At 63.9% G+C, this 18,503-nt stretch overlaps 1 protein-coding gene across 1 annotated transcript in view; it reads left to right on the top strand.

Annotated features, from left to right (window-relative positions):
• LOC101350659 (SCO-spondin) overlaps positions 1–18,503 on the top strand; it is a 43,302-nt gene that overhangs the window by 12,419 nt on the left and 12,380 nt on the right. Inside the window, exons 32-72 of the mRNA XM_023736912.1 lie at positions 49–177; positions 284–375; positions 450–681; positions 935–1,087; positions 1,369–1,506; positions 1,587–1,769; positions 1,911–2,061; positions 2,548–2,701; positions 2,787–2,841; positions 3,536–3,640; positions 3,898–4,095; positions 4,171–4,298; positions 4,685–4,826; positions 5,121–5,274; positions 5,659–5,731; positions 6,423–6,480; positions 6,659–6,835; positions 7,090–7,262; positions 8,094–8,280; positions 8,373–8,537; positions 9,206–9,385; positions 9,503–9,625; positions 9,747–9,876; positions 10,002–10,127; positions 10,322–10,413; positions 11,194–11,367; positions 11,647–11,811; positions 12,030–12,282; positions 13,272–13,318; positions 13,474–13,644; positions 13,916–14,047; positions 14,253–14,398; positions 15,188–15,282; positions 15,371–15,423; positions 15,591–15,782; positions 15,965–16,135; positions 16,216–16,295; positions 17,382–17,551; positions 17,907–17,953; positions 18,034–18,216; positions 18,313–18,483. Of these exons, the coding sequence (XP_023592680.1) occupies positions 49–177; positions 284–375; positions 450–681; positions 935–1,087; positions 1,369–1,506; positions 1,587–1,769; positions 1,911–2,061; positions 2,548–2,701; positions 2,787–2,841; positions 3,536–3,640; positions 3,898–4,095; positions 4,171–4,298; positions 4,685–4,826; positions 5,121–5,274; positions 5,659–5,731; positions 6,423–6,480; positions 6,659–6,835; positions 7,090–7,262; positions 8,094–8,280; positions 8,373–8,537; positions 9,206–9,385; positions 9,503–9,625; positions 9,747–9,876; positions 10,002–10,127; positions 10,322–10,413; positions 11,194–11,367; positions 11,647–11,811; positions 12,030–12,282; positions 13,272–13,318; positions 13,474–13,644; positions 13,916–14,047; positions 14,253–14,398; positions 15,188–15,282; positions 15,371–15,423; positions 15,591–15,782; positions 15,965–16,135; positions 16,216–16,295; positions 17,382–17,551; positions 17,907–17,953; positions 18,034–18,216; positions 18,313–18,483 (5,748 nt within the window). The remainder of the gene's footprint in view (positions 1–48; positions 178–283; positions 376–449; positions 682–934; positions 1,088–1,368; positions 1,507–1,586; positions 1,770–1,910; positions 2,062–2,547; positions 2,702–2,786; positions 2,842–3,535; positions 3,641–3,897; positions 4,096–4,170; positions 4,299–4,684; positions 4,827–5,120; positions 5,275–5,658; positions 5,732–6,422; positions 6,481–6,658; positions 6,836–7,089; positions 7,263–8,093; positions 8,281–8,372; positions 8,538–9,205; positions 9,386–9,502; positions 9,626–9,746; positions 9,877–10,001; positions 10,128–10,321; positions 10,414–11,193; positions 11,368–11,646; positions 11,812–12,029; positions 12,283–13,271; positions 13,319–13,473; positions 13,645–13,915; positions 14,048–14,252; positions 14,399–15,187; positions 15,283–15,370; positions 15,424–15,590; positions 15,783–15,964; positions 16,136–16,215; positions 16,296–17,381; positions 17,552–17,906; positions 17,954–18,033; positions 18,217–18,312; positions 18,484–18,503) is intronic.

Genomic DNA, 18,503 nt, shown 5'->3' with positions numbered 1-18,503 from the left:
GCCCGGTATGGAGCGGAAGCACCTCAGGACACCTCTTGCTGCCTGCAGGACCCACTCAGCTGCCCCCATGTCCTGGCCTCTTCCCCTGTGGCTTGGCTCCCGAACTGTGCCTGCCCGCAGACCGGCTTTGCGATGGGACCCAGGACTGTCCCCAGGCTGAGGACGAGCTGGGCTGTGGTAGGACCCTGTTCCTGTGCAGGCCGTGTTGGGAGGGCTGGACAGCCTTGCGGTGCCTCTGCCACCCACTCCCCACCTAACTGCCTCTTCTCCCCTCCCTCCCCAGAGGGGCTGCCAGCCCTCGGAGGCCCCAACAGGACAGGGGTCCCCTGCCCTGAGTACTCCTGCCCGGATGGTGCCTGCATTGGGTTCCAGCTGGTGAGGCTGCAGCAGTGGGTGCAAAAGGCAGGGTTGTAGACTGCCTGCAGGACCCTGACCCCGCCTCCCCCCAGGTGTGTGATGGGCGGCCAGACTGTGAATTGGCAGGGGACACAGGGCTCTCCCCGGAAGAACAGGGCTGCGGTACCTGGGGCCCCTGGAGCCCGTGGGCACCGTGCAGCCAGACGTGTGGGCCTGGGGTGCAGGTCCGGAGCCGCCGCTGCTCCCCTGCCCGCCCCCTGGTGCTGCACTACTGCCCTGGCCCAGAGCACCAGTCTCAGGCCTGCTTCTCTGCAGCCTGCCCAGGTGAGGGGCCTGGGGCACCTGGGAGGGGGGAGCTGGGGAGATGGGAGGCCTGAAGGGGCGGCCTGGAGGGGGGGTGCCTGGAGGGAGGGGTGCCTGGAGGAGGGGGGCCTGGAGGAGGGGGGCCTAGAGAGGGGGTGCCTGGAGGAAGGGGACCTGGAGAGGAGGATCTTAGAGGCGGGGGCCGGGGAGGCCAGGGTCTCTTAGCCCTGCTGCCTGCCGCCCACCTGCCCGCCCGCTTGCCAATTCCTTGCAGTGGATGGGGAGTGGAGCCCCTGGTCGTCCTGGTCCCCCTGCCTCGAGCCCTGTGGGGGCACCACAGCACGGCAGCGAAGATGCCGCCCAGCTCAGAATGGGGGAAGGAGCTGTGCCACACTGCCTGGTGGCCCTCATAGCACCCACCAGACCAGTGAGTGCTCGGGCAGGGGCAGAGGGTGGGGGCAGAGGGGCCATGCAGGCTGAGAGGTGGGGGCGGCTATGTGTGTGCAGGCTGCAGGAGGCGGGCAGGGGTGTGTGTGCAGGCTACAGGGTGGGAGGTGGGGACGGCTGTGTGTGTGCAGGCTGCAGGAGGCGGGCAGTGGTGTGTGTGCAGGCTGCAGGAGGCGGGCAGGGGTGTTTGTGCGGGCTGCAGGGTGGGAGGCGGGGAGAGTGGGGGCCTGTCTCGGGTGACCCATTCCAGCTTCCGCTCAGAGCCCTGCACTCAGGACGGCTGTCCCAATGCCACCTGCCCCGGGGAGCTGGTGCTCTGGCCCTGCGCCCCCTGCCCCTTGACATGCGAGGACATCTCCAGCCAGGCCTCGTGCCCCCCTGACCGGCCCTGCAACCCAGGTGAGGCCCGGCCAGGAGTAGAAGCAGGGCTGGCTATGGGCGGTGCTCGGGGACAGCAGCCTCACCCTGGGCCTCCTCAGGCTGCTGGTGCCCCGAGGGGCAGTTGCTCGGCAGTGAAGGGCGGTGTGTGTGGCCACGGCACTGCCCCTGTCTGGTGGACGGTGCCCGCTACTGGCCTGGCCAACGCATCGAGACCAACTGCCAGGTCTGTGTCTGCCAAGATGGGTGGCCTCGGCGCTGCCGGCCCAACCCGGACTGCACCGGTGAGCCCCTCCACACTTCCCCCCGGTCCTGGCCCCCTCCTTGGCCACCCAGCCAGTCACCCTCCCCTTCTCCAGGCCGTCACCGTGACTCTGGGTACCCTGCCTGGTGGTCCCGGCATCTGACCCTTGGCCCTCCCTCAGTGGACTGTGGCTGGTCGTCCTGGTCCCCCTGGGCTGAGTGCCTGGGCCCCTGTGGGAGTCACAGCATCCAGTGGTCCTTCCGGAGCCCCAACAATCCCCACCTCTCTGAGCGCAGCAGCCAGTGCCGGGGCATCCACCGCAAGGCACGAAGGTACCGTCCCCCCTGCAGGGACCAAACCCTCACCCCCAGCCCCTACATAGGAAGCTTCTTTCTGGTTTTTCAGCTGCACCTGTGCCTGATGCCCAGCACATCTTTGGGGACCCCGCCTTATCCTACTTCAATTTAATGCTTCTAGGCCCTAGTGGGGGGTAGAGGGAACCCACAGATGCAGTGATGGTGGCAGAGAGCAGGGACAAACACGGGGCGGTTGTGGTTCTCTGCCTGTGCCCCGGGGTACCTGTGTGATGCTTGTCAGGCCCATAGCAGCATCTGCTGCCCAGGCCAGTAGGATTGGCTTTGCTGAACAGGTGGGTTGTGCAGACGGCCCCTCTTCTGGGCGAGTTTTGTTTCTTGGGGGCAGGTGTGGGGTGGGGTTATAGGGTGATTCTCCATAAGCCCCTCAATCCCTGGCAGAGCTCTGGACGTAGGGGAGTGGTGCTCAGGCAAGCCTGCTCACCAGGCCAGGACCCTTCCTAGGTGCCAGACGGAGCCGTGTGCGGAGTGTGAATGGCAGGGCCGGGCCTTCCGCGCAGGGCAGCGCTGGCGCGGGGGCCCCTGTGAGGTGTGCCAGTGTCTGTACAACCGCACCGTGCACTGCTCCCCCTACTGCCCCCTGGGCGGCTGCCCCCAGGTAAGGGGCAGGTGGGGGCAGGGATGCAGGGTGGGCCACAGCGCCTGCCGGGCTCAGGACACACTCCTGACTCCTGTGCCCGCAGGGCTGGTTCCTGGTGGAGGGAGTGGGAGCAGCGTGTTGCCACTGCATCCTGCCCGGTGAGTGGGTCTAGGGGATGACAGAGGAGCCCCAAAGAGGGGAGGACGAGGAACTGAGAGGGAGCGGGGGTGGGGGAGGACTCAGGGAGGCAAGGAAGGGGCCCTCCGGGGGGAGGGGTTCTGGTGCCGCTGCCAGACGCTGAGCCCTCTGGTTCTGCTGGGGCTTCCCTGTTCCCCTCAGAGCGGCCAAGACACTGCCGGACTTTGTCAAGAGCATCTTTACTGGAAACTGAGTTATAGCTGAAGCAGGAAAAGGCTCAGAAACTGATGGGTTTATGGGCCCAGATTCCTTATCCTAAAAGTGCACCCACAGGCCCCATTCCTTCCCCTTGCCCCTCTCTGCTGAGATTAGGACAGACCAACGTAGACCGTTGTACAAGCTGTGGACTGCACAAGAGGGTGGCAGTTTCCCTTCTCCACACCCCAGGCCCACTGTGCTTCCACCCAGAGCTCGCAGACGTGCCTTGTTAGTCTCACAGCCCTGCGTCAGGGTCAGGGTCTGGCCCTGAGGTGGCTTCAGACAGGCAGTTTTGTTCTGTGTTCTCTAAATGTTCGGTGAAAGTGAAAACCCCAACTCACACCCAGGGAGGAGGGGCCTTTCCCTACTGGGGTTTGTTCTCAGCCCCCGCCCTGGACGCATGAGACAGGAAGTGCTCCAAGAAGTGAGGGAATCCATCTGTGCCTCCCCACACAGGAGAGAACCAGACAGCCCACCCCATGGCCACTCCAGCGCCGGCTCCTGCCCCCAGCCCCCAGATGGGACCCCCTCTGGCCACCTACCTTCTGCCTCCACCAGGAGGTAAGGGGATGAAATGTTGGGGTCAGGGAGAGACTGCTCAGCCCAGGAGGCGAAGCAGGACAGCTGGCAGAACAGGCACCCTGCGGGTGTGGATGCCACCCCATTTTAAGTTGCCTCCCCACATCCACCCTTGGACCTTCCTCCTGTCCTGGGCTAAGGTCAGCTGTTTGGGACCCTCAAATCCCCAGCTCCCACTGTGGCTCCTGACTGCCCAGCAGGCTCTGCCCCCACTCAGCCCCTCCCTTTTCTGCACCCAGGTCCCTGCTATTCCCCCCTGGGTCTGGCCGGACCCCCTCAGGGGATCCTGCATGCCATATCCCGGGAGTTGGAGCACCCTGCCTGGGCTGCCTCCCTGGGGGCTCCCACCAAGGGAAGCCCTGGGGAGGCCCACCCTGAGCCACACACCCCGCGCCCCTTACTGCAGCTGGACCTTCGGTGGCCCTGGAACCTCACCGGTCAGTGCAGGCGGGGTGGGGGTGGGGATGGGGGCGGGGCTGCTCCCTCAGCTCTGACCCTGCCCTGCCTCCCAGGCATCCTTGTGCAGGGGGCCGGGGCCATGGACGGTGATGGCTCCAGCTTCTCGCTGCAATTCAGTAGCGACGGCCTCCAATGGCACGAAGACCGTGAAGTCCTGCGCGGCCCTCTGCTCCCACCCCAGGTATCGCCTGCGGAGGCCCTTTTTTCCCCTGGCCACCACACCCCTGTTAGCCCACAGTCCCGGCCCCTGTCAGATGCGGGGAGCGGGTGGGCGATGTCGGCTCGGCGTGGAGGGAGCCCCGAGGGCACCTGCTCCCCTGGGGTTTGCACTCTAACGGGGCAGACGGCCTCACAAAGCAATCTGAGCCAGGCCTGGACACTGCTCCGCCCTCTGCGGGGGTTGGCAGGACCAGAACCCCGCAACTTCCAAAGGCCCGAACGGCTGGTGCCGGGCGGCAAGAGCTCGCGGGCCTGGCAGGGTCGGGCCAGGTCGGGGGCTTGGGTGGGTGGAGGGAGGAGACCGAAGAGCAGGGTTCGGTCCAGCGAGCGACCGCTCTATACCTGCAGGCCTCCGCTGGGAGCTGGGACGGCCTGAGCCCAGCGATGCGGATCTTTGGCCGCATGGTGCAGGCGCGGTACGTGCGGATCCAGCCCCGGGGTCCCCACGACGGCGTCTCTCTGCGAGTCGAGCTGCTGGGCTGTAAACCAAGTACGGGCGGAGCTGGGGGGTCCGGGAGGGGTTGTGAGCCAGGTAGGGGTGGGTCTGGGCGGGGCTGTGAGCCAGGTAGGGCTGTGGGCGGGGCGGGGCTGTGAGCCAGGTAGGGGCGGGGCTGGGCGGGGCTGTGAGCTAGGTAGGGCTGTGGGCGGGGCGGGGCTGTGAGCCAGGTAGGGGCGGGGCGGGGCGGGGCTGTGAGCTAGGTGATGCTGGGCTGGGGGGCTGGGAGCGGGGAGCACCGGGTGGGGCGGGCAGCGTCCCGCCTCAGCGTCCTACTCCCCACCCCAGCATCCTCGCCGATGGCACCCCGGTGCCCTGGAGCTGTGCCTAGCTGTGCCAGCGGTGAGTGTGCCTGGAGAGGGGCCGCGTGCGATGGCGCTGAGGACTGTGCGGACGGCTCCGATGAAGAGGGCTGCGGACCTCGGTCCACCGGCGCCGGCAGGTCGGAGAGAAGCCCCCACTGTTCACATCCTTAGCTGAGGAAGGAGCCATGTGGGACCACACTGCCTTCACCTCAGGGCCCCCTGGTTCTGCATGTACATTCTGTACCTTTGTCGAGGGACTAGAAGCCAGGGGCTCCAAGTCTGGTCCGCATCGGCATCACCTGTAGCTTGTTGGAAATTAAGATTCTCGGGCTACACTCCCACCTGCCAAAGTAAGGCTCTTCGGGTGGAACTCAGCAGTCTGTGGTGATTCTGATAGCCCTGGAGAACCCCTCCTGAACGCCCCTCCCCAAGGCCCAGCCCCGAGATTACTGACCTCCTGTCTGGTGGGGGCTCTGAGGCTGGGGGAGCCCTAGAGCTCTCTTGGTTCTTTCCCTTCGCAGGGTGCCTCCCACAGGGAGGACCCCAGGCCCCTCCTCCTCTCAGCCCAGGCAGCTGGTCACCCAGCCCAGGGAGGTGAGTGAGACAGGGGGAGGACTAGGAGGGCAGGGAGTGGGCCGCCAGCATCACCGCCCCTGCCCTGCTCCAGCCCCCTCCGTGCACCCCCCCTTCACTCGTCCTTGCTCGTGGGTGTACTGGGTCTCCTGGGGCCCATGGAAGGGAGGTGCACTGGCCTGGAAGGTTTGGGAGACAAGAGGCCCACCCTGGGCATAAGGTCATGCCCACAGACACCAGTGCATGGGCACAGGAGGGAGGCAGGGGCTTCCTGAGGGGCAGGGCTAGTCTTGAAGGATGGGCGATCTGTAGGTGAAGACGAGGGGACAGGGAATGAACAGAGCACATACCTGAGTGTAACTGTGAGTGTGTGAGTGTGCATGCAAGTGTCTGAGTGAGTTGAGTGTTCGAGTGTATATGTGCGTCTGAATGAGTGGTTGTGTGTGTGAGTGTGTCTTTGTGAATGAATGTGGATGCGTGTCAGTAAGTGTGTGTGCCAGTGTGTGAGTGTATGCTAGTGTGAGAGTGTGTGTCTGAGCAAGTGGATGTTGTTTCTCTGTGTGCGCACGTGAGCGTGTACGTGAGTGAACCCAGTCCCTGGCTCAGCTCTGCCCTGGGCTTGGGAAGGGGCAGGTGGATGAGGGGGAGAGACAAGGGGGCAGGCAGCCGGCGTGGGAGGCACCAGTCTGGGCTGTGCCCTCTCCTCTCACAGAGTCTGGCAGAGACTGAGCTCTGGCACCCTGAGCGAGGGTCCTTGGAACCCCCCACAGGTATGTGCACTGGCTCCAGGCCTCCTCCCCAAGCCCCACCACTGCCCACAAGTCTGAGCTTCTGGTCCCCTGACCTGTGACCTCCCCTGCGGCAAGGCACACTACTCAGGAAGGGGTTGAGGAGTCACCTCTCGTGGGAGGGGACCCCATGGGCCTCACCCTGCCCCTGCACCCACAGAGAAGGGGCCAAAGGGTCCTCTCCCAGCCTCCAAGTCTCCTCACCCAAGTTCTGGAGAGTCCATGCCATCAATGGCCGCCACCCCCACATCCCAGCCAGAGGCCAGGATACTGCAGCCAGATATGGCAGCTGTGACGGGGCAGTCTCCCAACGAGATGGCTACACCGGCCCCCGCTGGTAATATTTCACAGAATTGTGCCTACACAGCCTGTTTGATCCCAACTGTGACCCTGTGAAGGCAGACTCCGAGGGTCCCCTTACAGTCCAGGGGTGGGCTCCAGGGGGTTCCCTTACAGAGGAGAGGCCACCGCCAGGAGGGGTGTTCGTTCTGCTTCAGGCCACGCAGTCCAGGACTGGGTTATTGGTGGGACCAGGCCAGGTCCCAGGTAGGGTGACAGTGGCACCTGCTGATTGTGCAATGTTGCCCTCAGGCCCGAGTGTGCGCCCAGGGCCCTTCCCGCCCACACATTGTGGCCCAGGGCAGGTGCGCTGTGCGGTGCTGGGCTGTGTGGAGCCTGAGCAGCTATGCGACGGTCTGGAGGACTGTCTGGATGGCTCTGATGAGTGGCGCTGTGGTGAGCAAGGCAGGTGTCTATCATATGCTGTAGTGCCAGAGGGCCTTAGGCTTGGGGAGTCCCTGGTCCCCATTTCTGGCTCCATGGGAAGGGCCTGGAGAGGCTTGAGGTGGCAGGGAGCAGAGAGTGAAGAGCTGTGAAAACAACAGGGGTTTGTGTTTGGGGGACAGTGAAGAGCGGGTGGGATAGGCCATCTGTCTATCCATCTGTCCATCCATCCATTAATCTGTCCATCCATCCATTCATCTATTACTCATCCATCCATTAATCTGTCCATCAGTGAGCCCATCCATTCATTAATCTATCCATTCGTTCATCTGTCTATCCATCCATTCATCTGTCCATTCATCTGTCCATCTATCCACCAATCCATCCATCCATTCATCCACCATTCATTAATCTATCCATCTGCCCATCCATCCATTAATCTGTCTGTCCATTATCTCTCCATCCATCCATCTACCTATCTGTCCACCCATTCATCTGTCCATACATACATCCATTAATCTGTTCGTCCATTCATCCATCTGTCCGTTAGTCCATCCATCCATCCATCCAGTAAAAGTAGAATGCTGTGCTCAAGGCCCATGGCATAGTCTTCCAATCAGGAAAAATCAAAGGAGAGGCCAGGGCACCAGAGAAGTCAACTGCTCTTATGGCCACGCCAGCCTCTCTGACACCCCAAGGGCCTTCGACCTGCAGAGAGACTGCATGAGAGGCTGTGTGCTCTCTGCCTTAAGCAGAGGGAAGCCAGTCGGCACTGGGCATCGCACTAGGGAGGCCAGGCCACCAGTCAGCTCGCTTCATCCCTCTGAGCCTAGGGTGGAGGGGCCTGCCTGTACCCCAGCCAGGAATAACAGCTCCTTCTCCCTTGCTCCCGGGCAGCAAGCACTGTGCCCTTGCTGGTGCCCACAATGGCCCTGCCTCAGCTGCTAGCCACCTGCTCCCCACAGCAGCTGCGCTGCGGCAGTGGGGAGTGCCTTCCTGCCCTACGGCGCTGCGACCTGCGGCCGGACTGCCAGGATGGCTCTGATGAGCGCGACTGCGGTACACACATGGACCCCAGGGCCTGCCTGCCACTGGCTGTCCTAGCCCCGACCCGATCCCTGACCCCTGACTTGTGCTGTCCTGCCCTGCAGTGGACTGTGTGCTGGCGCCCTGGTCTGGCTGGAGTGGCTGCAGCCAAAGCTGTGGACCTGGCCTTGCCGTCCAGCACCGGCAGCTGCTTCGGCCCCCCCTGCCTGGGGGCAGCTGCCGGCTCAACCGAGTCCGAAGTCGGTCCTGCTTCCTTCGGGCCTGCCCAGGTGAGCCCGCCCTGCACTCTTCAGTGACAGGGCCCTCTCTCTCTTGGGTACCTCAGGACTTCAGGGTGCAGTTCCTCCTCATGTCACAGCCAAGGGCCAGTGAAGGCCATCAGGACCCCTGGCCCAGCCCATGCTTCTGCCCAAGTGGCCCTGGGTGGAGCCTGTACCCCGGGAATGATAGCGATCCACCTCAGAAGGTGCTCTGAGGATCCAAGGAGGGGACGGGTGAGGGTTAACTGCTGCAGGTGTATGGCTAGTCTATGGGCCCAAGGAATGTCCCCACTCCATCTGTGCACGACAGAGAGGGGTTTTCCACACTGGGGTGGCTCTTCAGCCCACATCTCACCTCCTAGCTTGGTGAGACTGCCCCACTTCCACTCCTGTCCACCAGGGGTTCCCTGCGCCACAATTCCCATGGCCCCAGCCCCTCCCAGGGACCTAGGGGTACCCTGATCTTCCCTGGGCACACACCACCCGTGGGAGGTTCCCTGGGACAAAGAGAATGTTGGAGTTCCCCCTGAGCACTGCCTTGCTGGCGCCACCCAGCCGGGACCTAGAGGGCAGGGTCCTCTCTGGCTGCCTACCTGCTCCTTCTTTCTGGCAAAGTCTTGTCTCCTGGTCTCCACCAGGAGACCAGCTGGTCCCTCTGCATTCTTCCTTCCCCACAGTGGCTGGGGCGTGGGCTGTGTGGGAGGCCTGGGGGCCCTGCAGCGTTTCCTGTGGGGGTGGCCATCGGACTCGCAGGAGAAGCTGTAAGGACCCCCCGCCCAAGAACAGTGGTGCCCCCTGCCCAGGGGCCTCCCAGGAGGGGGCACCCTGCAGCTTGCAGCCCTGTGGAGGTGGTACTGGTAAGGGGCTAAGGGTGGGCTGGGGCAGGGGGCATTCAAAGAGGAAGTCTGTGGGGTGGGCAGTTGGGGCAGTCCCTTTGCTTCTGGTGTCCCCCCACCTGGCGCTGTCTCCCCTAGACTGTGGGCTGGGCCGCGTACACGTGAGTGCTGAGCTGTGCCGTAAGGGGCTGGTGCCCCTGTGCCCACCCTCCTGCCTGGACCCCGAGGCCAACAGAAGCTGCAGCGGGCACTGTCTGGAGGGTGAGGCTGACCCAGCAAGGAGGCGCCATGGATAGAGCCCCAAGGGGAGCAGGGGACACTAATGGGCCTTGCCCCCGCCTCCCTTCCTTACCTGGGGCTGAGTGCCGCCCCCCCCCCCCAGGATGCCGCTGCCCATCTGGGCTGCTCCTGCATGACAGGAACTGCCTGCCCCTCTCCCAGTGCCCCTGCCTCGTGGGTGAGGAGCTGAAGCCCCCGGGTGAGCCCTTTCTTCTGGACAGCTGCAGCTGGTGGTGAGGGCACACCCCGCACTCTTGGGGCAGAGGCAGGCTGGGGAGGCTGGGAGGCCTTGGAGTTCCGAGTGGGGCCTTCCACCTGGTCTCCACTCTCCACGCCTGACCTCATCCCCCCCCTGCAGCATCTGTGAGGAGGGGGCTCTGCGATGTGAATCCAGGAGCTGTCCTGTGCCCTGCGGCTGGTCAGCCTGGTCCCCCTGGGGCCCCTGCGACCGCTCTTGTGGCTCTGGAGTGAGGGCCAGGTTCAGGTGTGTGTGAGGGGACAGGGAGGGAGGGAGAGAGGCTGGAGACTGAGCAGTAAGCAAGGGAGGGGACAGTGCGGGGAGTCCAGCCTGGCAGGCCTGGGTCCAGCCAGGCAGGGGTGGCTGGAGCATGGAGGGACAGAGGAGGCAGGGGCGAAGGGGGAAACAGGAGCACAGGTACCCATGCTGCTTCTCCCCAGATCTCCCTCCAACCCTCCTGCCGCCGCTGGGGGTGTCCCGTGTGAAGGGGACAGGCAGGAACTGCAGGCCTGCCACGCAGCATGTGGAACAGGTATAGCTGCAGAGCGGGTGGGGAGAAGGCTGGGGTAGGGGGGAGTGGGGGACGTAAGGGGGGCCTCCACCCTTTTCCTTCTGTCTTCTTTCAATCGGAACTCAGGAGCCCAGCGTGACTGCACCCTACTGATCATCCTGGTTGGGAGGGGGGCGTCAGGGTGTCCTCTCCAGTCTGGAGGTGCAGGCCTAGAACTGACCTCAGTAGAATGGGCATTGACCAGGCCAGGGCGGAGGCCTGGCCCAGGTGGGGTCCTCCTCCCACCTAGAGAGGCGGGGCCGCGGCATGGGCGGGGCCGCGGCTGGGGCGGTGGTGCAGAATCACTGAGTGAGAGCAGGGGGCAGGCGTGGGCTCAGGCTGTCTCAGCCTGAGAAGGAAGCAGGGGGAGAAGGAAGCAGGGGGCCCATGGGGCGTGCGGAGGGAAAACTTGGAGATGAACTGAAGGCGTGCCCTTGATGACTGAGGATAGTGTTTGGAAGGGTCTGGATATGAGGATAGACGGCAGGTATGTCAGAATGGACGTGCCAGCAAGGCCCGTGGACCCAAGCGTGGAGACAGCGTGGGACCCGGCCCAGAGCAGGGGCGGGAATCTCAGCGAGCGGAGTGGGAGCGGAGGCTGCCGCGAGACCTCGAGTACCACTCTGCGTCCTCATTAGCCCTTCCCTGACCCCCACGGCTTCCCAGATCTGATCCTGCGATCTCCGGTCCCCCGACTCTCACAGCCCAGCCAGGGCCCCGCTGCAATAGGTCTGTCCCTTCCCTCCCCCCCCCCCACCCCAGAGGTGCTGGGCTGGACACCCTGGATGCCATGGTCCCGCTGCAACCGAAGCTGCCTTACCCCTGGGGAGGGCCCGGGCTGGCGACGTCGTTCCCGGCTCTGCTCCAGTCCCGGGCACGCGTCCTGCACAGGAGAAGACACTCAGGAGGAAGCCTGCAGTCCCCCTATGTGTCCAGGTGTGCCTCGGTCGGTTCCGTGCAGCCTGGGCACTGGTGGTGTGGGGGAGGGGGAGAATGACCCCTGGGGCTGTTCCGAACACGTGGGGAGAGACTTGAGTGGGCCTGGCTGTTGTCCTTAAGTTTCTCTCCCCAAGCCGACCCCGGGACACCCAGCCGAGGTTAACGGGCAGCCTAAAGGAATGTTTAGAACAATCTTGGGGCTCTGAGGATCCAGGCAAGGCCCCAGCTCTGGGCCCACCGGCCCCATGGCTCTTTCCCCTGCCCTGTCCTTGATAGTACCAAGTGCCTGGGGTCCGTGGGCTCCCTGGTCGGCTTGCTTAGTGCCCTGTGATGGAGGCATCCAGACACGTGGGCGCAGCTGCTCTGGTCCAGCCCCCGGGGACCCTGAGTGCCGGGGACCCCACAGCCAGACCAGGGACTGCAACACGCAGCCCTGCACAGGTATCAGCGCCTCCTGTTCTAGGGCCACGGCCAGCCCCACGCGGCCCTCATGCCCACTTCTCCGTTCTTCCCACTGTGGTGTCTGGACCCTCACCCCACCCTGCCTTCCACCCCCACCTTGCCTTCCTTGGCCCTCCTGAGTGTACAGCCCCCTCCTCAATCCCCCCGCGACCGCCCACCCCCCACCGCTGCTGAGGCCCGCTCGGTGTCCCACCCAGCCCAGTGCCCGGGGGACATGGTGTTTCGCTCGGAGGAGCAGTGCCGCCAGGAGGGCGGGCCGTGCCCTCGGCTGTGCGTGGCGCACAGCCCCGGGGTGGAGTGCACGGGCTCCTGCGTTCCCGGCTGCACCTGTCCCTCTGGCCTCTTCCTGCACGACGCGCGCTGCCTTCCCCGAGACCAGTGTCCCTGCCAGTGGCATGGGAGGCTGTACCCGCCCGGAGAAGTGGCTCGACTGGACTCCTGCAACAACTGGTAGGACTAGGGGGGCTGGGAGGAGGGAGGGCGAGGGACAGGGGCAGGCATGGGGAGGGGCAGACATGAGGCGGGCACGTGGGAGGTGGGCGGGCGTGACCCCTTCTTCAGACGACCTTCCTTCGCATACTCGGTCCTCCTCCAGGTAGATGGGGAGGGGTGCCGGCCCTAGGAGCACTCGGGGAGTGGGATCCGGTCTACCCCTCTAAGGAACCATCGTCCCTTTGACTTACGGAAACACTGAGTCTCAGATGGATGAGGCCCTTTATAATGGAACTTCTAATCTCTCCTCCGGGTGCTCTCTCTTCCTTTTTCCCTGAATGTGATTCCCCACCTGCTCAGAAACCTTGAAGAGCCCATCGCAGGAGCCCAGGAGGCGATACCAGGCGCGCCCAGCAGAGGGCGCCAGCCCTTCCCTACTTTCCCCTTCCTCCTCCTTCCTCCCTCTTCCTCCTTCCTTCCTTCCTCCTTGTTGCCCTTTCCTCCTACTTCTTCCTTCTCCTTTCTCTTCCTCCTTCCTCTCTCTTACTCCTCTTTCCCTCTTTTTCCTCCTTCCCTTTTCTTTTCCCTCCCCTGGTCCCTCCCCAACTCTTCCTTTCTTCGTCTTCCTCCCTCCTGCGCCTTCTCTCTGGCCTTCTTTCTTAGATTCTTTTGTTGGGCCCCCATGTATTTGACAAATAGGCTTGAAGTATTTATTGGGGAAAATTAGAAGTGAAGGAAAGTACCCGTCCTCCTTCCTAGGGTCTGCTCTTTCTACACCACCCCGAGAAGTCCCTCGAGGACATTTCCAAACCATGTCTGATAAGCACAAATGGAATAAAAAATGTGAAAGGTGGTACCATGGGAAGCCAAGGACTGGCGGGGGGCTCCTCATGTGGCCACTGGCAGCTCACTGAGCTTCTTGGGATCTTGGAGGGGTCTCTAGGTCCCTAGGGGCAGAGGTTCTTTGTGCCAGGCTGGGCCCAGGCTCACAGGCACTCTGTCCACAGCACCTGTGTCTCTGGCAAGATGGAGTGTACCTCCCAGCCCTGTCCAGGTAACCTGCTCAGGCCAGGGAGTAGTGGTAGATTGGCAGGGACCACAGGACAAAGATTCCTTCAGAGAGAAGATCCTGGGCTGTGTTGGTGGCCCGTGGGAATGGGTCCCAGTGGGCCTTGACCAGGTCGCACACATACACCCCTCCCCCGGCAGTGGCCTGTGGCTGGAGTCCCTGGACCCCATGGACTATCTGCAGCCGGAGCTGCAATGTGGGCATTCGGCGGCGCTTCCGGGCAGGCACTGCCCCCCCAGCTGCCTTTGGGGGGGCCGAGTGCAAGGGCCCCAACATGGAGGCTGAGTTCTGCAGCCTGCGACTCTGTCAGGGTGAGAGCAGACACTCAGGTCCTGAGACTGCCTTAAAGACCCTCCAGAGAGAAGCCAAGAACAGCCCAGCCCTCCACCCTAGAACCCCATGAGCTTCCCTGAGAGATGGCCCCGAGAGAACCCTGAGTGTTCATCCCCCAGAGCCCCTCCCCAGAGTCCAGCCCAGGAGCCTGGGGAGCCCCTGAGTAGTGTGAGATATCTGGGTTGGTATGAGGTCTGAGGGGAGAAGGGAGGAGGGTCCTGGCCTGCAGTGACCTGGGCCCACCCCCAGGGTTACGCGGGAAGTGGGGGCCCTGGTCTCCGTGCTCCGTGCCCTGCGGTGGTGGCTACAGGAATCGCACCCGAGGCAGTGGCCCCCACAGCCCTGTTGACTTCTCTACCTGCAGCCTGCAGCCCTGTGCAGGTGAGGTTGCCCTCGGGGACCTGCCTGCTCCCAGCACCCCTACCCAGCCCAGGACTGCGTCCAGGGCCCAAGGCACTGCCCACCCCTCCCTGCCCCCATCACCGCAGGGGATGCTTCTCCCCAGTTCTGTGCAGTGGCACTCAGAGCTGAAGGCTCTCCCAGGAGGGAGCCCAGGGCCAAGGGCTGGTAATTTCTGGATCCACAGGGCCAGTGCCTGGCATGTGTCCTGGGAACCAGCAGTGGCTGGACTGTGCCCTGGGCCCTGCCTCCTGTGCAGAGCTCAGTGCCCCAGGAGCGGCTAATGGGACTTGCCGCCCTGGCTGCTACTGTCCACCTGGGACACTCCTGCTGGTGAGTGCCCTCCCCCGCCATCACAGCTGGCTTCCTTGCAATCTGGGCAGAGCAGGGCCAGGAGCCTGGGGGCCCTGAGAGCTGAGGAAGTCATGGACTTGGAGTCCCTCATTCTGTGGGGAACAGGGAGCCTTGGCCAGTCTCATGCCCCAGGCCCTGGGCTCTTGGTTGTAAGGCGGTGGTGCCCGCTCCAGCTCTCTGTGCTCTGTGTGAGCACCTGCTGTATGCACTGCGCAAGGCAGGGCTGCACTGTGGGAACACAGGCCGCATTTTCAGGAAGGCTGCAGCCCAGGGAAACCAGGCCAAGCACCCCTGAGACGAAGACAGAACTGTGGGGCGGATGAGAAGTGTGTGCCCCAGATGGGTGAGGGTGGGTGGGTCATCGGGCGCCCCGAGCAGGAGGCTCTCGCCTTGACCGCAGAGACTGGGGGGCCCGGGTAGACTCCCGGCCTGGGACTGTGGGAAGTGAAAGGCCCAGTGGTACCTGGGCTCTGTGTCCAGTCAGGGCCTTTCCGAGCTGCAGTCTCTCCATTTGTATGTGTGGGAGTGATCAGGGAGACGTTTGGGACGCTGCTACGGCTGTCACTGTCCCTGTGCACGTGGCCTCTCTGTTGTTATTCTCCTGATGAAATGTGACCGTTTTTGCACCCTTGCAGCAAAATCGCACATTTCACAATTTCCACAGCTGATCTCACCATGCTTATCCGGACTGCAGCGTGTTTGTGGGAGGCATGGGGGGGCAGAGCCCGGGCTCTGAGCCTGATGGTAAGGGTGGGTCTGTCCTTCCAGAACAACGCGTGCGTGCCCACCCGCGACTGCCCCTGTACCCACGAGGGGCGTTTGCATGCCCCCGGCAGCGTCGTGCTCCGCCGCTGCGAGAACTGGTGAGACACTCCGGCGGCCTTGGCCCCCCCACCCCAGGCACAGCCGGCCCTCCCGCTTCCCTCCCTGACCGCCACGCTCGTCTTCCAGCTCCTGCGTCTCGGGAATAATCACCAACTGCACCTCGCGGCCCTGCGCGGAGGGTGAGGGACGGACCTTGCTATGACTGCCGCCCCTCTCTCCTTGCCTCCTTTCCTCCCTCGGGGCAGCAGAGTGGGCCTGATCCCGCCGGAGGAAGCCTAGGAGGGGCAGGGCGGGGGTGGAGGCTGTGTCCGTCAGTCGGTCACGCTCCCTCCCGCGCGCCGCGCAGCCCCGCCAGCGTGGTCGCCCTGGACCCCCTGGAGCGAGTGCTCCGCCTCCTGCGGCCCTGCCTGGCGCCACCGGCACCGCTTCTGCCCCGGAGACCGTGGCGCGGCGCTGTCCCCTGCGCTGAGCTCTCCAGTGCCTCCTTGCCTGGGCCCCGAGGCCGAAGAGGAGCCCTGTTTACTGTCCGGCTGCGACCGTGAGTGTCCGCCCCGCCCGCCGAGCCCGCCCCTGCCCTTCCCCTGCCGAGCCCGCCCCTGCCCTTCCCCCTGCCGAGCCGGCCCGGCCCCCCGCCCTTCCCCTGGCTGAGCACGCCCCGCCCTGCGTGGACTCATCGCCCCGGCCCAGCCTAGCCCCCATTGCTTCCTCTGTGTCCCTCAGGAGCCGGGGGTTGGGGTCCGTGGGGCCCCTGGTCTCGCTGTAGCCGGAGCTGTGGCGGAGGCCTGCGGAGCCGGGCCCGCGTCTGCGACCAACCGCCGCCGCAGGGCCTGGGGGACTACTGCGAGGGGCCTGGGGCCCAGGCGGAAGCCTGCAGAGCCCTGCGGTGCCCAGGTACCTGCGAGTGGGAGAGGGCCAGGGCGGGGGAGAATGGAAGGGAGAGACGCCTGCAGCCTGTCCTGTCCCTCCCCCAGTGACCAACTGCACAGCTGTCGAAGGGGCCGAGTACAGCCCCTGCGGTCCCCCCTGTCCTCGCACCTGTGACGACCTGGCGGTGAGTCTCGCCCTCCCCTCCACCGGACCTCTGATCCTGAAAGGTCACTCTGAGGGACTGCTGGGCGGGCTGTGCCTCATCGCCTCCTGCCTGGGGCCAACGGTCCCAGATGCCCATTTTTGGTTAGCCCACGCCTAATCTGCTCCTTTTCCAAAGAGGAAAACACGTGTATTACTTGTGGTTCCCTGACAGCAGGAGTCGGCCTCACTGAGCAGCCCTCATCTTCATTATATCGAACGTTTGCTAAGTAAACATTTTATTACAAAATCAGCATAAACACCTAGGAAGGGGGGAAATGGTCCTAAAACACCGTGAACATTTAGGTATCTGAAGTTTGACTTCCTTTGTAGTTATGCGTGCATGTGTGTGCAGGTGTGTGCGTGCATGCGTGTGTGTGCATGCATGGGTGTGTGTGCACGGGCATAATATGCATGCATATGTGTGTGTGTGCTTGTATGTGTGCATGTGTGAGTGTGTGCACATGCGTACATGCATGTGAATATCACTCAAACATTTACCTGGCACCTACTCGGACACCATGGATACAGTGGCAGCCACACCTGACTGGGTCCCACCCCGGTGGAGTTACACGAATGGAAAACTCTTCAACATGCAGGCACGATGGAGCTCTGAGACCACGTGGAGGGGGTGTCTAAGGGAAGCCAGGAGGGCTCTGGGCAGCAGCAAGGGAGAAGGAAGGCAGGAGGGAACCTGGGCACCCCTCAGGCCTATGGGCCACAGCCTGCCCCAGGCTCTTCCCAGAGCCCCTCTCCAAGCCTGCTGGCTCCAAGCCCTCGAGGGGGGATGCCTCAGTTTCCACTGTGTGCACAGCCCTAGGAACTGTGATTTTCCTGGGGGACATGCGGCTTTACTCGTCCCCACCAGGGAGGCTCGAGGGGTGCCCAGGTTCACTGCTTCTCCCCAGGGACTAGGCACAAGGTCACAAGGTCTGAGCACAGCGCTGTCTTCTCCTGAGTTTAGGACCCTAGGAATGTGCAGTACCCTCCCGCCCCGGTGGCCCTGTGGCTCTGCCTACCCCACCTATGGTGCATTTTCTGCTGACCAGAGCCCCTTCCTGTCCCCCAGCTCTGCGTGTGGCGCTGCCAGCCAGGCTGTTATTGCCCCTTGGGCCAGGTCCTGAGTGCAGATGGGGCCACCTGTGTGCAGCCAGGCCACTGTGGCTGTCTGGACCTGTTGACCGGGGAGCGGTACCACCCCGGTGCTCGCCTCGCCCGGCCTGATAGCTGCAACCACTGGTGAGGCTGGTGTGACCGTGGCCCTCACATCACTGGACCCCTGACCTCCTCCCGGTCCTAGGGAGATGCAGGGCAAGCCTGTGACGCTGTCTGGTGGGAGAACCTAGAATGCCAGGGGACCTCAGAGCTGGATTCTGAGCAGGATTGGATGGGCAGGGCAGTGGGTGTGGTTTCTCCCCACCGTCTGGACCTCATGTTGGGCAGCATCCCAGAGCTGACGCGCTGGGGGTCTGCCAGCGAGCTAGACAGGAAGCAGGTTTTGGAGATGAAGAGGGAGAAGGGAGCCCAGGAGGGGGGATGCGGGTGTGAGACTAATCTGCTGCCTCTTCCCTCTTGGGTCTGCACCCCCTGCCAGCACCTGCTTGGAGGGGAAGCTGAACTGCACAGATCTGCCCTGTCCAGGTAGTGCCCAGCCTGCAGGGGTGAGGGGAGGAGCTGGAGGTGTGGCCTGTGCCCTAGTGCCTGTCTGTCTTCCTCCACAGTGCCGGGGGGCTGGTGCCCGTGGTCAGAGTGGACACCATGCTCACTGCCCTGCCGGGGCCAGCAGAGGACCCGCTCCAGGGCCTGTGCCTGCCCCTCCCCTCAACATGGGGGAACCCCGTGCCCTGGGGAGACAGGGGCCCAACAACAGAAGGAGGCCTGCCCCAGCCCTGAGCCCTGCCCAGGTGTGATGTCCCCCCAGGCCCCAAATGCCCGCTCTGACCCCTGCTGCCTGTACCTGCCAGCCCGCCTGAGGCAGACAATTCCTCTTCCTGGCACAGAGGATGGAGCCTGGAGCCTGTGGGGGCCATGGTCCCCCTGTGACATGTGCCTGGGGCAGTCCTACCGGAGCCGGGTGTGCACCAAACCCCCCAACCCTGAGGGAGGCAGGCCCTGCCCTGGGGCCTACAGGCAGAGCCGCCCCTGTCAGGACTCTTCCTTACAGTGCACAGGTGGGCGCTCTGGGCAGGGT

The sequence above is a fragment of the Trichechus manatus genome, unplaced genomic scaffold, assembly GCF_000243295.1.
Source record: "Trichechus manatus latirostris isolate Lorelei unplaced genomic scaffold, TriManLat1.0 scaffold00093, whole genome shotgun sequence".
In the NCBI taxonomy this organism is placed as follows: Eukaryota; Metazoa; Chordata; class Mammalia; order Sirenia; family Trichechidae; genus Trichechus; species Trichechus manatus.
Note: the sequence above shows the minus strand (reverse complement) of the source record. Positions and strands in the feature narration are given on the sequence as shown.